The 15,201-nt window shown below is 40.1% G+C and overlaps 1 protein-coding gene across 1 annotated transcript in view; it reads left to right on the top strand.

The window, feature by feature from the left end:
• Positions 1–12,739, top strand: part of LOC132120933 (mucin-2-like) — a 28,493-nt gene extending 15,754 nt beyond the window's left edge. The window contains exons 4-8 of the mRNA XM_059530153.1: positions 8,903–9,110; positions 9,320–9,402; positions 9,490–11,491; positions 11,762–12,015; positions 12,680–12,739. Coding sequence (XP_059386136.1) covers positions 8,903–9,110; positions 9,320–9,402; positions 9,490–11,491; positions 11,762–12,015; positions 12,680–12,739 — 2,607 coding nt within the window. The remainder of the gene's footprint in view (positions 1–8,902; positions 9,111–9,319; positions 9,403–9,489; positions 11,492–11,761; positions 12,016–12,679) is intronic.
• The last annotated feature ends 2,462 nt before the right edge of the window (positions 12,740–15,201 follow it).

Genomic DNA, 15,201 nt, shown 5'->3' with positions numbered 1-15,201 from the left:
AAAAATACATTTTAGGGGCTAAATAACACGTTATTTGTATTGGGGTTGCTTCAAACCGCGGACATGAAAAACAATCGCAGACTTGGCAACACGGGTTCAGGTGGAGCGGCAGAGCTGTAGTCTACCGACAACTAACAAAAAATCGTTTTCAAAATCGACAAAGAACGCCTGTGATTTTAACATCGATTTTGTGTAGATTGTCAGTGAATTACGACGGTGAAGTAAATGCCAACCAGTGTTGCCAAGTCTGTGGTTGTTTTTCATGTCCGCGGGTCGAAGCGACCCCAATACATCTAACGTGATATTTGGCACCTAAAATGCGAATTTTACCAAGTCAACCCTGCTAAAAAACTTATTGTAACCCCGGGAAGCAATTTTTATCGGGGAACCTCCTGGAAGCGCGACTGGACTAGTTTTGGACTACTTTTGAGAAGCAACTGGGCAGGATTTGTTGTGAAAACCTGGCAACCCTGATCCGATCGCACGTGCTGGAGATATACTTCTAATTACAGGAGCATCTTTACTGATGAGATGTGCATGAAAATCGCATTCGATTTTTTGCGCATCCCTACACTACAGGCTTTCTGGCTACAGAATCGCCCTGATCCTTTTGCTGTAGTTCTTTAAATACATCAGACCAAGACAAACATCCCCCGAGATGAAGACATAAACTAACAATTGGAATTTTAGTCAGGTCCCACACCAGGGTAGTTTACACATCAAAGGGAACAGGAGGTAATTTACATGGAAGACCCTGGAAAAGGGCACTCCCATTACAGTAATCAAAATATCTCTCAACTCTTAGGATCTGTTATCTTTTTGTCTACTTTAAAGTTGAGAACATTGTTCCAGGCACACTGAGACACTTAAAATGATATCAAACATAGTCACCTGTCATATACACTTTTTTTTTTTTTTTTTGGGCAGCGGCTCGACGTCGGCTTCCTCATTTTGTTCTCCCTCTTCTCTCACGGGGTGCATTGACTGCTTTCCTACCGAGGATGACCGTTTTATTATAAAACTTTTATTATAAAAATTTAATATTAAAATATGCAAATGGCGCTCTGTGGCACGGCAGGAATTTGAGTCGTAGCTGGGCGCCGTGAACATATGGCGAATGTTTCATACACTCGTAGAAAATTTTTGAATTTTACAGACGTGGCACTGCGCTTCTCGGCTGGTGTGCGACTGCCTTAAAATAGATATGATGCCGGCTTTCAGGTTGGCTGTCAGTTGTCTACCCTCATCCTATGTGGCCAATGTTTCGTCTTTAATGAGACGCAGCACAGGGAGAAGAGATGATGTGGTTATGCGCATCTGTGATGTTACTCTCTTGGCAAGCAGCATGTAGCTGCGTTCAGTTTTTAATTAGTTATGTTTTTTTTAAAACTAAATTAATTTTTTCTTCAAATAAATATTTTAATAAAAAAAAACATACTTTAAAAAATCTAAACGACGGTGGGGACGTTGTCACGGTGCGATAATGTAACTGGTGTTGCGGCTTTAAAGCGGTAACACTGTCAACGCAGTCTATCGTGGCAAGCCTAGTTCAGGAGTATTAAAATGTTAATTGTAGCAGAAATGACTCGAACCAGACAAATTAAAGAGTCAATCAGGGTTGTGGCTGAAACACGAGCTGAATTCCTCAGTAAGGCAACAGGAAGTCATAAAACGCAAAACAAGTCCCAAGCAAGATAACCAACCAACCAACGCTTTCACAGAACAGCTTTCAATATGTATATATATATATGTATATATATATGTATATATATATATATGTGTATATATGTATATATGTGTATATATGTATATATGTGTATATGTGTATATATGTATATATGTGTATATATGTATATATGTGTATATATGTATATATGTGTATATATGTATATATGTGTATATATGTATATATGTGTATATATGTATATATATGTATATATGTATATGTATATATGTATATGTATATATATATATATATATATATATATATATATATATATATATATATGTATATATGTATGTATATATGTATGTATATATATATGTGTGTGTGTATGTCTATTAGGGCTGTCAAAATTGCTCAAAATTGACGTTCGAATATTCCCTCTAAAAAATACACGAATATTCGAACTGTTCGAACATCTGGTTGCGCATGTTGTCAATGACGCGCATTAAGTCAATAAAAGGCAAAAATAATACAAAGAGACATAACTACTTGTATAGATAGTCTATTTAAGTTTAAACATATGACAACGTATTACCTACACAAAAACAAGGAAATCAACTAATGGCCAAGACTGCAGACCTCATGCTCTCACCCTCACGTTCTCTGCGCATAATGGTTTAAATGAACAAACAAATTTTTGTGCAAGCAATTTAAGGTCGCGACTGTTGTCCCAAATATAACAGGCTTCATTCAGTGATTGAAACAAATATTATTAATAATAATTGAAGTTTTGCAGCATATAGAACTGACATTGAATGCTCCGAGCGAGCTGTGCTGTGGTAAACATGGAACTTTTCCTTGACATGAAACAATAAATAATCAAACCTCGGATCCATTGCTTGACAGAACTCCCCGAAGCCTGCCCCATCCGCGATACTGATCGGTCTCATGTCCTTAAAAATGAACTAAATTATTTTATCCGTTATGGCCTCTTGTCGTGTTGCAGACAAAGAGCTTGTGGCGGGCGATGCAAAGTAACGTTAAGTGTCAAGACGTGACTGTTTAGCTGGAGTTCCACACATTATGCCATGCTCATTTGGGTGCACATTTTTGAGATGTGACCTCATTACTAGTGGTCGAATGGTATGCTAACTGTATCTTAAATAGCTTGCATACAACAATCTCGCGGGTCAACAATTTTACCTCATTTTCTCTGCTGCGGTCGAGTTGGGCTCTGCACTTGCTGGCATCTTCCATGAAGACGCGTCAACTTTCAGCAGAGATGCTGTGCCAGACAGTGCGACTCCTGTGAGGCTGTGACCTGTGCCTGAACCCTCAGGCGCGCTAGCGCGCCCACTCGCAAACCTAACAACCACGCCTCTACTACCGCAGGCCTTTTTTTCCACTTTTTTTTTTATTCGAATATTAATTTTCACCTTCAAAATTGTTTTTTTTTTAAATATTCGAATACATATTCGAATTTAGAATATTCGTTGACAGCCCTAATGTCTATGTATATGTGTATGTATATATATATGTATGAATGTGTATGTATATGTATGTATGTGTATATATATGTATGTGTTGACATTGTACCAAAATTTCAGTATTCGGTACCGATACCAGTCAAAATCCACGGTTCTCTGTACCAATTTCGGTACCAAAGCAAAACACAAAAATATGCTAATTAAAAAAAACAAAAAACTTTTTATCACTAAAAATAAAACCAATGCCATTCTTTATACTTATTTACAATTAAAGTTTTTCTGCAAGTAATATAATTATGAAAAACGGTAAACCAGTTTCACCCAAATTTTATTTCTTTTAATTAATGAAATGTAAACATTTGGTTTTTTGTAAATAAAGGGGATTTGCTATTAAAATTAAAACTTGAACAGTCTTACTGGGTTGTCTTCTGTTTTATGGGCGTATTCAAGCCGTGTGCTTCATTGAAACAGAATCTGAATAGCGCGTTCAGTGCAGGGGTGTGGTCACATTAGAAGATAATGAAACGAGACGTGAAAAACGGACATCGCGTTGTTTTCATATGGATTACTTTATCACAGAATATTTGTTTTCTAGGTCAGTTGGTCATGGTGGGGGCTTAGCTACTACTTATAGAAATTATTTTAAAATGCTGTCTACTTGCCAAAGAATTGTTTTCTAGTTTTGAAGTACAGATATTTAAGATGGACAGTTGTAATCCACTGTTATGTATACTTGTTTATAGACCCCCCAAGTACAATAAGGATTTTACAAGTGAGTTCTTGTATTTTTTTATCCTCTGTTGTGCCAAATGCAGATAGGCTCTTGATATTTTAACATGTTTGTTGTCCTTCAAAGCATATGGTTAAGGAGTTTCTACAAATTGACACCTTTTAATCTTATACAATCTGTTGTTGGTCCCACTCAAATAACCAAGGCACACACTTGATTTAACTTTATCCTATGGCCTTTTAATAAGAGGTGTAGGTACCAAATAATTTTTTGTCTAAGTCTTATTATATTTAACATTTGCTGTTCCTAGTCCGGTACCACACACCGCCTCGGTAGGCCGGTATGTCTCATCCACATCTGAAAAATTCTTAGATGCTTATTTTATTTCCCCTATAACTCATGAAATGGAGTCTGACTGTCCTGGAGCTAATCCAGACGAGTTAGTTAATACGTTTTATGGGCTATGTTCAAATATACTTGATGCTGTTGCACCTCGTAAATTAAAGAGACCTAGAAGTTGTTTACATTCTTGGTTTAATGATGAAACTAGGGTGATTATACCGAAATGGAGAAAAGCAGAAAGAAAGTGGAAGAGGGAAAAATTACAAGTAACATATGATTTTTCAAAGTGTATGATTCACTATCAAAACACTATCAAAAAAAGGCAAATTATTTCTCTCTCATTAAGAATGCTTATAGTCCAAAAATATTATTTAATACCTGGACCAGTCTATTATTTGAAAGCTGGACCCGAAGTTGCCGGGAAGACACAGACCCGACTGTCACATTCCGCCTTAAATTGCTTTTACAAGTCAATAAACCGGTTGCGAAAAATACAACTTTTTGTCTTATCTAATTTAAGGAGACGTAGTCTCTCTTCCTTGTACCTGACTGCCTGTGATGCATTACAATCCCCCGACAAGAAAGTTATCCAAGTATTCCAAGCTTAATCCACTCATTTCAGCTTCAAAAGTCCACTTGATGTCACAGTGATGGATGACAAATGCAACTGTGCACATTTACATTCTGACTCGAGTTAACTCGCATAATAACTTCCGACTGTTTGCTCTTTTGAACTTTAATAACGATCGCACATGCAATGCCATGGTCCTGTTTTGAATACTTTATATTTAACGTGTTCGTTTATGTCCAACATTAGTGTTAAACTGTTGGACTTTAAAAGAAATCTACTATTGATTTTCACCGTTGACTGATTCTGCAGAACATTTAGACTGATAACTTCCGTGCGCAGATGCGGCAAATTTGTCACAGGACGCGCAATATGACCGCTGCGCCTGACTACAGGTCCTTCTCAAAAAATTAGCATATTGTGATGGTTCATTATTTTCCATAATGTAATGATAAAAATTAAACTCATATATTTTAGATTCATTGCACACGAACTGAAATATTTTAGGTCTTTTATTTTTTTAATACTGATGATTTTGGCATACAGCTCATGAAAACCCAAAATTCCTATCTGAAAAAATTAGCATATCATGAAAAGGTTCTCTAACTCTAAACACCTGCAAAAGATTCCTGAGGCTTTTAAAAACTCCCAGCCTGGTTCATTACTCAAAACCGCAATCATGGGTAAGACTGTTGACCTGACTGCTGTCCAGAAGGCCATCATTGACACCCTCAAGCGAGAGGGTAAGACACAGAAAGAAATTTCTGAACGAATAGGCTGTTCCCAGAGTGCTGTATCAAGGCACCTCAGTGGGAAGTCTGTGGGAAGGAAAAAGTGTGGCAAAAAACGCTGCACAACGAGAAGAGGTGACCGGACCCTGAGGAAGATTGTGGAGAAGGACCGATTCCAGACCTTGGGGGACCTGCGCAAGCAGTGGACGGAGTCTGGAGTAGAAACATCCAGAGCCACCGTACACAGGTGTGTGCAGGAAATGGGCTAAAGGGAAGCAGCACTGGACTGTTGCTCAGTGGTCCAAAGTACTTTTTTCCGGATGAAAGTAAATTTTGCATGTCATTCGGAAATCAAGGTGCCAGAGTCTGGAGGAAGACTGGGGAGAAGGAAATGCCAAAATGCCTGAAGTCCAGTGTCAAGTACCCACAGTCAGTGATGGTCTGGGGTGCCATGTCAGCTGCTGGTGTTGGTCCACTGTGTTTTATCAAGGGTAGGGTCAATGCAGCTAGCTATCAGGAGATTTTGGAGCACTTCATGCTTCCATCTGCTGAAAAGCTTTGAGATGAAGATTTCGTTTTTCAGCACGACCTGGCACCTGCTCACAGTGCCAAAACCACTGGTAAATGGTTTACTGACCATGGTATTACTGTGCTCAATTGGCCTGCCAACTCTCCTGACCTGAACCCCATAGAGAATCTGTGGGATATTGTGAAGAGAAAGTTGAGAGACGCAAGACCCAACACTCTGGATGAGCTTAAGGCCGCTATCGAAGCATCCTGGGCCTCCATAACACCTCAGCAGTGCCACAGGCTGATTGCCTCCATGCCACGCCACATTGAAGCAGTCATTTCTGCAAAAGGATTCCCGACCAAGTATTCCGTGCATAACTGAACATAATTATTTGAAGGTTGACTTTCTTTGTATTAAAAACACTTTTCTTTTATTGGTCGGATGAAATATGTGAATTTTTTGAGATAGGAATTTTGGGTTTTCATGAGCTGTATGCCAAAATCATCAGTATTAAACCAATAAAAGACCTGAAATATTTCAGTTGGTGTGCAATGAATCTAAAATGTATGAAATTTATATATTAAATAAAAAAAATTATTATTTTTATCATGGCATTATGGAAAATAATGAACTTTATCACAATATGCTAATTTTTTGAGAAGGACCTGTATATATAAACTAGCAGTTTTAAATAGGTTTTATTAAATATTTAACGTTAGTTTATCAGTATGTTTTAAAATATATTTTTTGGATTACTGGTCATTCCATAGACTCTCTTGCTCCACCCATGCACGATAATATAGTGTAATGTCGATCTCATGGGCTGATGATATGATGATCTGAAAAATGACCATATCGCCCAACACTTGTCCTGTTCGATTTTCTTTATACATGCTTCCTTTGTATGCTATATTTAAGAGACACAATATTTCATTCCACTGTTATGCAGATGATACTCAGTGTTATGTTCCCTTGCACCGAAATGTTTCCAGTTTACAAAGTCTGTTTGATTGTCTGAGATGTTAAAGAGTGGATGTCTGCCATCTTCCTTCAGTTAAATGAGTCTAAGACTGAGGTCTTAATCTTTGGCTCCCCTGTTTCTACAGAGGTTGTGACCAGTAAACTGGGACCTTTATCTGATAATCTTCATAAACATGTCAAACTTAGGCATTACTTTTGACTCTGCTTTGACTTTTGGTAAACCAATCAATGCTGTGGTTGTTTTTATCAGCTAAAGAATATTGCAAAGATGAAGTCATGCTTAACATCAAGAGACATTGATAAACACTGTAATACATGCTTTTATTTCGTCCAGATTAGATTATTGTAATGTACTTGGGTGTTTCACAGTCTCTATTGTCTCATCTTCAGCTTGTCAAAAATGCTGCCGCTCGATTGTTAACTGGAACAATGAAGAGGGAAAATTTCACCAGTGTTGATTTCTCTTCACTGGCTCCCAGTTAAATATCGTATTCATTTTAAAATATTGTTGTTTGTTTATAAGGGTTTCCATGGACTGGCTCCATCCTAGATCTCCGATCTCCTTCTTTTCCAGTGTAATGTTTCTAGGGAAATTCGTTCAACTAGTAGTCTTCAGTTGACCGTTCCAACGACACGCTTGAAATCGAAAGGAGATCGTGCCTTTTCAGTGGCTGCTCCACAGTTATGGAACAAGTTGCCACCCTATATAAGAACTGGACCAACATATGCTGATTTCAAGTCTCGTCTTAAAACTTATTTACTGTTGCTTATAAGTACGCACACTGGCATAACTGTTCTGTAATATCTGTTGCCGTGTCCTATGTTGACTTGTATTTTGTCATATGCTTAAGTTCTGAACAGCACTTAGGCCAACAGCTGTTGTTTTTAAATGTGCTCTATAAATAAACATGACTGACTGACTGACTACAGTGTCTGCAGAAGCTGGGTTGCCATGCAGCTACAATGTGACTTACAATTGCACTATCCTTTCTAAAATGGCTTCTAATTGTTTCATTATGTAACTGACATGATAAAATTTTCCTAATGTTATATATAATTTATTCTGAGCTCTCCTGATATCATTGACTTTTAGACTGCAGATTTACAGCTAGGATAGCTTAAACTGAAGGCTCTGAATGGTCGGAGCAGTAGGCATGTCATCGGAGACCTTCTGATTTCTGTCTATCGCTGATGTTAGCAAGTTATATGGGAGAAGACTAAATAAACTACACTTTTGTAATAAGCAGTAGGCGGCATGCAAAACATGTATTCGTCTACCTACACCCTCTGACATCAGACTGGCAAGTTTGTGATCATGAATTCCACGTTAGGCCAATGTGAGCCTTTAAGAGACATTAGGTCCCCACTGAACGGATAATTGAATGTATAATTAGTCCAGAATACCAAATATCGAAATTGATGCATAATCGATCTGTGAGATCCATTTTTAATTGGAAACATTGTCTATATTCAGTGATCACCTTAAAATTGGAGTCAGATGGTACACAGAGCTAAACTAAAATTTACACTAAATCCTGATAAATTCAGAAGCGCAAGTGAGAGACTGAATACGCAATAAACCTTCGACCAGGCCACTAGATCCACTTTTTAGGCCTTTGGGTGGAGTCTTACAGATGTATATCAAAATTATGGGGTTTGCGTGTATTGTCATTTTCAAATACACAGAGACCTTTATTAAATAAGTTGTGCACAGATAATACTCACACATATATATGATGCTGTTAATGACACTATGGTCTCTCTGTGTGGATGTATGTGTATTTGTCCACACAAAGCACACAGTGGATATTTATTTTCTCAATGCACCTGCTATTGACAACTCTGTATTCCTTGAACAAAAGTGAAACTGTCTGTTTTATCTTTAGATTCGAGGCAGAAGGATGTACTACTCTGTAAGGATACTTTACTTTGATCGTCTTCTAATGAAGAATTTATCCGGCACTGCGACCTGTCATGCTGCCTTCCTGCCACATGATGTGCCTTCTACAAGAAAATCACCCGAAGTTATCTGTGGAAAGCCATATGTGATTGTAAAATTACCAGCCAAGAAGATTATAAATGTTAAAGTTTTGGGTCAGTACTGGTTATTCCAATAATTTGACTGTAGCAGCTTGATTCTGTTCATGAATATAGATTATTGAAATGTAATCAATGTTTATGCATAACATTTGTTAATGAATGGAAATAACTTGTAAAATGCAAATAACAAATGTAAACTGGTAACTGTTTGAAAGATTTTAACAAGTAAAAAGGCGCTTTCTATCTACTTCTGTTTTCTCAAGATATGCCCATGCACTTGCCTCGTCCAGTCCTTTGGAAAAGTCACCATGCTGTGTTTGTCAAATTGAAGCACTCGGCAATCATGGTATGACCCTATAAAATCATACTTTTCAATTCTTCAAGCTTTTGTCTCTACTTAGTCTAATCTAATGATTTTGCCACCTCTCTAAAGGATGGAATGCTCCAGGTGGATTTTCTTGATATGACTGGTAAAACACGGACAATCAAAGGGTCCTGTGTTCAACAGACATTTAAAAATGCCATTAGAAAACGAAGACAAGACCCATTCGATTTTATTTGGGAATTGGATCCAATACCAACAGTTCCCTTTAAACCAGACTGGGCAACAATCACTGCCCCCTTACACACTATGATCCACACTGGAATCGATCCTCCAGAGTCCGGTGTTCCTAGTATTGTCACCACTGGACCATTTGATGTTCCACCTGATGCAACAGTAGATGGCGGTCTAGAAACGTCACCAAGCACAGATAGACAGGCAACTACTACTATTGATGTTAATGTAGAACTTGGGATGGATGTTGGTCTTTCAGATTTTGACGTCAAACCCACTGTTCCTTGTGGCGAATTTGAAGGAACCACTAAAATGACCCAAAGGATACTTCCATCCAGCACATCTAAAAATCCAGACCCCACTACATGGACAAGCATGCAACCCTTTAGGCCAGCTGAGATGACTCCTGATGGAACCCAGAAATTAGAAACCTCAAGGGCTGCTACACAGCCAAGCAGAATCACCAAAACTGCACCTACTCTTGTTCATGATGATGGAGAGTTTTGGGTAGATTTTGGTCTTTCAGATTTTGATGTCAAACCCACTGTTCCTTGTGGGGAGTTTGAAGAAAACCCTAAAACGACCCGGAGAATGCTTCCATCCAGCACACCTATAAACATGGTTACATTCAGGCCACCTGATATTACACTTGTAACAAACCAAACAGCAGAATTCTCAACTGTGGCTATACAACCAGGCAGAATCACCAAAACTGCAACTCCAACAGTTCATGCTGATGTAGAGTTTGGGACAGATTTTGGACTTTCAGATTTTGATGTCACGCCCACAGTTCATTGTGGGGAATTTGAAGAAACCCCTAAAACAACCACAAGGATACTTCCATCCACCACACCTTTATATCCAGACCCCACAACAAGGAGAAACACCACTCCTTTCAGGCCACCTGATATAACTCTTGGTACAACCATACAAGTAGAAGCCTCTATTGTGTTTTCACAGCCAGGCAGAAACACCAAAACTACAGCTACTGCTGATGTAGAGTTTGCAACAGATTTTGACCTTTCAGACTTTGATGCCATACCCACTCTTCCTTGTGAGGAATTTGAAAAAACTCCTGAAACAACCCAAAGTACACTTTCATTAAGCACTCCCACACATACAGAACATACTACATTGAAAAGCACAAGAATTGACTTTGATATACCATTGACAGAAACAACTACCACTTCAGCTCAAACTACTAGTATTGGTACCACTTCAGAAATTACTACCATGGATACCACTTCTGCAGAAAATGCTACCCTTGGAACCACTTTTGCAAAAACTACTACTCTTGGCACCACTTCAGTGGAAAGTTCATCCATGGGCACAACTTTTGCAGAACCTACTACCCTGGGTTCCACTTCAGTTGAAACTACAACTTCTGTTAGTTCAACAGGTGTAGTTTTGGAAACGACCACATTTGAAGTGACAACTGATGAAACAACCTCAGCTATAACAATGTCTGGCTTAACATCTGCTGTTGAAACCACAATGCCTGAAACTCCCACTTCTGTAGAAACTTCTACTCTTGGTACCACATTGATTCAAATTGCTACCATGGGCCCCACTTCACCAAAAACAACTACCTTGGGCATGACTACTTCTGTTACACCTACAACTTCAGTTAGTTCAACAGGTCTAGTATTGGAAACATCCACATTTGAACAGACAACTGCTGAAATAACCTCAGCTATGACAACGACGGGCTTAACATCTGCTTTTGAAACTACAATGGCTCATACTAACACTTCATCCCTAGTTATTACACTTGGCACCTCTTCTATAGAAGCTAGTACCCTGGGAACCATTTCTGTGGGAACCACTTCTGCAGAAACAACTACCCTTGGCACCACTTCTGTAGAAACAACTATTCTGGGTACAACTTATGCAGAAACCAGTACCCTTGGCATCAGTACTGTAGGACCCACTTCTGCAGAAACTACTACCCTTGGCAACACTTCTGAAGAAACTACTGCCATAGGTACCACTTCTGAAGAAACTACTACCCTTGGCACAACTTCTGAAGAAACTACTGCCCTAGGTACCACTTCTGCAGAAACTACTACCCTTGGCACAACTTTAGCAAAAACTGCTACACTTGACACCACTTCTGTAGAAACTAATACCCTTCAAACCAATTCTGCAGGGCCCACTTCTGCAGAAATGACTACCCTTAGCACCACTTCTGAAGAAACTTCTATCATTGGCACTACTTCTGTAGAGTCGACCACTCTGGGCACTACTGCTGCAGAAACCACTATCTTGGGCACCAGTTCTGTTGAATCCACCACTCTGGGCACCACTTCTGTAGAAACTACAGCTTTGGTCACTTTTACAGATCTGGTATTGGAAACTACCACGTTTGAAATGACAACTGTGGAAAATGAAACATCTGCCACAGTAACCACAATGGGTCAATCTTCCACTTCTGTAGAAACTTCTACCCTTGGTACAACGTCTATTCAAATTAATACCCTGGAAACCACTTCTGCAGGAACCACTTCTGCAGAAACTGCTACCATCGGCACCACTTTAGCAGAAACTAGTACCCATGGCGCCATTTCTGTAGAAAGTACAACCCTGGATACCACTTCTGCAGGACCCACTTCAGCAGGAACTACTATCCTTGGTATGACTTCTGTAGAATATACAGCTTGGGGCCCCACTTCTGCAGAAACCACTACTCTTGGCAAAACTTCTGTAGAATCTAGTACCCTGGGCATAACTTCTGCAGAAACTACTACACTGGGCATAACTTCTGCAGAATCCAGTACCCTTGGCACAACTTTTGTAGAAAATACTACCCTGGGCATAACTTCTGCAGAAACCAGTACCCTTGGCACAACTTCTGTAGAAACTACTACCCTGGAAACCACTTCTGCAGGACCCACTTCTCTAGAAACTAGTACCCTTGGTACCACTTCTGTAGAAACAAGTACTATGGGAACAAGTTCTGCAACACCCACTTCTGCAGAAAATACTACACTTGGCACCACGTCTGTTCAATATACCACAATGGGCATGACTTCTGCAGAAACTAGTACTCTTGGCACCATTTCTGCAGGATCTACGTCTGCAGAAACTACTACCTTTTACACCACTTCTATTGAAACTACTACCCTAGGTACAACCTCTGCAGAAACTACATCCCTTGGCACCTCTTCTGTAGAAAGTACTGTACTGGGAGCCACTGCTGCAGAATATAGTACCTTTGGTTCAACTTCTGTTGGCTCTACCACTCTGGGCACCTCTTCTGCAGAAACGAGTACCTTTGGCACCACTTCTGTAGAAACTAGTACCCTGGACATAACTTCTGCAGAAACCAGTACCCTTGGCACAACTTTTGTAGAATCTACGGCCTCTGCAACCACTACTGCAAGATCTACTTCTGTAGAAGCTACTACCCTTGAAACCACGTCCACAGGACCCACTTTGGCAGAAACTACTATCCTTGGTACTACTACTTTAGAAACCAGTACCCTTGGAACCACTTCTGCAGAAACTACTACCCTGGGCATAACGTCTGCAGAAACCAGTACCCTTGGCACAACTTTTGTAGAATCTACGGCCTCTGCAACCACTACTGCAAGATCTACTTCTGTAGAAGCTACTACCCTTGAAACCACGTCCACAGGACCCACTTTGGCAGAAACTACTATCCTTGGTACTACTTCTTTAGAAACCAGTACCCTTGGAACCACTTCTGCAGAAACTACTACCCTGGGCATAACTTCTGCAGAAACCAGTACCCTTGGCACAACTTTCGTAGCAACTACTAGCCTGGAAACCACTTCTTTAGAAACTAGTACCCTTGTGACCACTTCTGCAGAATCTACAGCCTCTGCAACCACTACTGCAAGATCTACTTCTGTAGAAACTACTACCCTTGAAACCACGTCCACAGGACCCACTTTGGCAGAAACTACTATCCTTGGTACTACTACTTTAGAAACCAGTACCCTTGGAACCACTTCTGTAGAAAATACTACCCTTGAAACAACATCTGCAGCACCCACTTCTTTAGAAACTAGTACCCTTGGAACCACTTCTACAGATACTACTACCCTGGGCATAACTTCTGCAGGAACCAGTACCCTTGGCACAACTTTTGTAGCAACTACTACCCTTGAAACCACTTATGCAGAACCCACTTCTTTAGAAACTAATACCCTTGTGACCACTTCTGTAGAATCTACGGCCTCTGCAACCACTTCTGCAAGATCTACTTCTGTAGAAACTACTACCCTTGAGACCACGTCCACAGGACCCACTTTGGCAGAAACTACTATCCTTGGTACTACTACTTTAGAAACCAGTACCCTTGGAACCACTTCTGCAGAAACTACTACCCTGGGCATAACTTCTGCAGAAACCAGTACCCTTGGCACAACTTTTGTAGCAACTACTACCCTTGAAACCACTTATGCAGAACCCACTTCTTTAGAAACTAATACCCTTGTGACCACTTCTGTAGAATCTACGGCCTCTGCAACCACTTCTGCAAGATCTACTTCTGTAGAAACTACTACCCTTGAGACCACGTCCACAGGACCCACTTTGGCAGAAACTACTATCCTTGGTACTACTACTTTAGAAACCAGTACCCTTGGAACCACTTCTGCAGAAACTACTACCCTGGGCATAACTTCTGCAGAAACCAGTACCCTTGGCACAACTTTTGTAGCAACTACTACCCTGGAAACAACTTCTGCAGAACCCACTTCTTTAGAAACTAGTACCCTTGAAACCACATCTGTAGAAACTACTACCTTTGAGGCCACGTTCACAGGACCCACTTTGGCAGAAACTACTATCCTTGGTACTACTACTTTAGAAACCAGTACCCTTGGAACCACTTCTGCAGAAACTACTATCCTGGGCATAACTTCTGCAGAAACCAGTACCCTTGGCACAACTTTTGTAGCAACTACTACCCTGGAAACCACTTCTGCAGAATCCACTTCTTTAGAAACTAGTACCCTTGGAACCACTTCTACAGAAATTACTACCCTGGGCATAACTTCTGCAGGGACCAGTACCCTTGGCACAACTTTTGTAGCAACTTCTACCCTTGAAACCACTTATGCAGAACCCAGTTCTTTAGAAACTAGTACCCTTGTGATCACTTCTGTAGAATCTACGGCCTCTGCAACCACTTCTGCAAGATCTACTTCAGTAGAAACTACTACCCTTCAAACAACGTCCACAGGACCCACTTTGGCAGAAACTACTATCCTTGGTACTACTACTTTAGAAACCAGTACCCTTGGAACCACTTCTGCAGAAACTACTACCCTGGGCATAACTTCTGCAGAAACCAGTACCCTTAGCACAACTTTCGTAGCAACTACTAGCCTGGAAACCACTTCTTTAGAAACTAGTACCCTTGTGACCACTTCTGCAGAATCTACAGCCTCTGCAACCACTACTGCAAGATCTACTTCTGTAGAAACTACTACCCTTGAAACCACGTCCACAGGACCCACTTTGGCAGAAACCACTATCCTTGGTACTACTACTTTAGAAACCAGTACCCTTGGAACCACTTCTGCAGAAACTACTACCCTGGGCATAGCTTCTGCAGAA

Source organism: Carassius carassius, chromosome 39, assembly GCF_963082965.1.
Source record: "Carassius carassius chromosome 39, fCarCar2.1, whole genome shotgun sequence".
In the NCBI taxonomy this organism is placed as follows: domain Eukaryota; kingdom Metazoa; phylum Chordata; class Actinopteri; order Cypriniformes; family Cyprinidae; genus Carassius; species Carassius carassius.
Note: the sequence above shows the minus strand (reverse complement) of the source record. Positions and strands in the feature narration are given on the sequence as shown.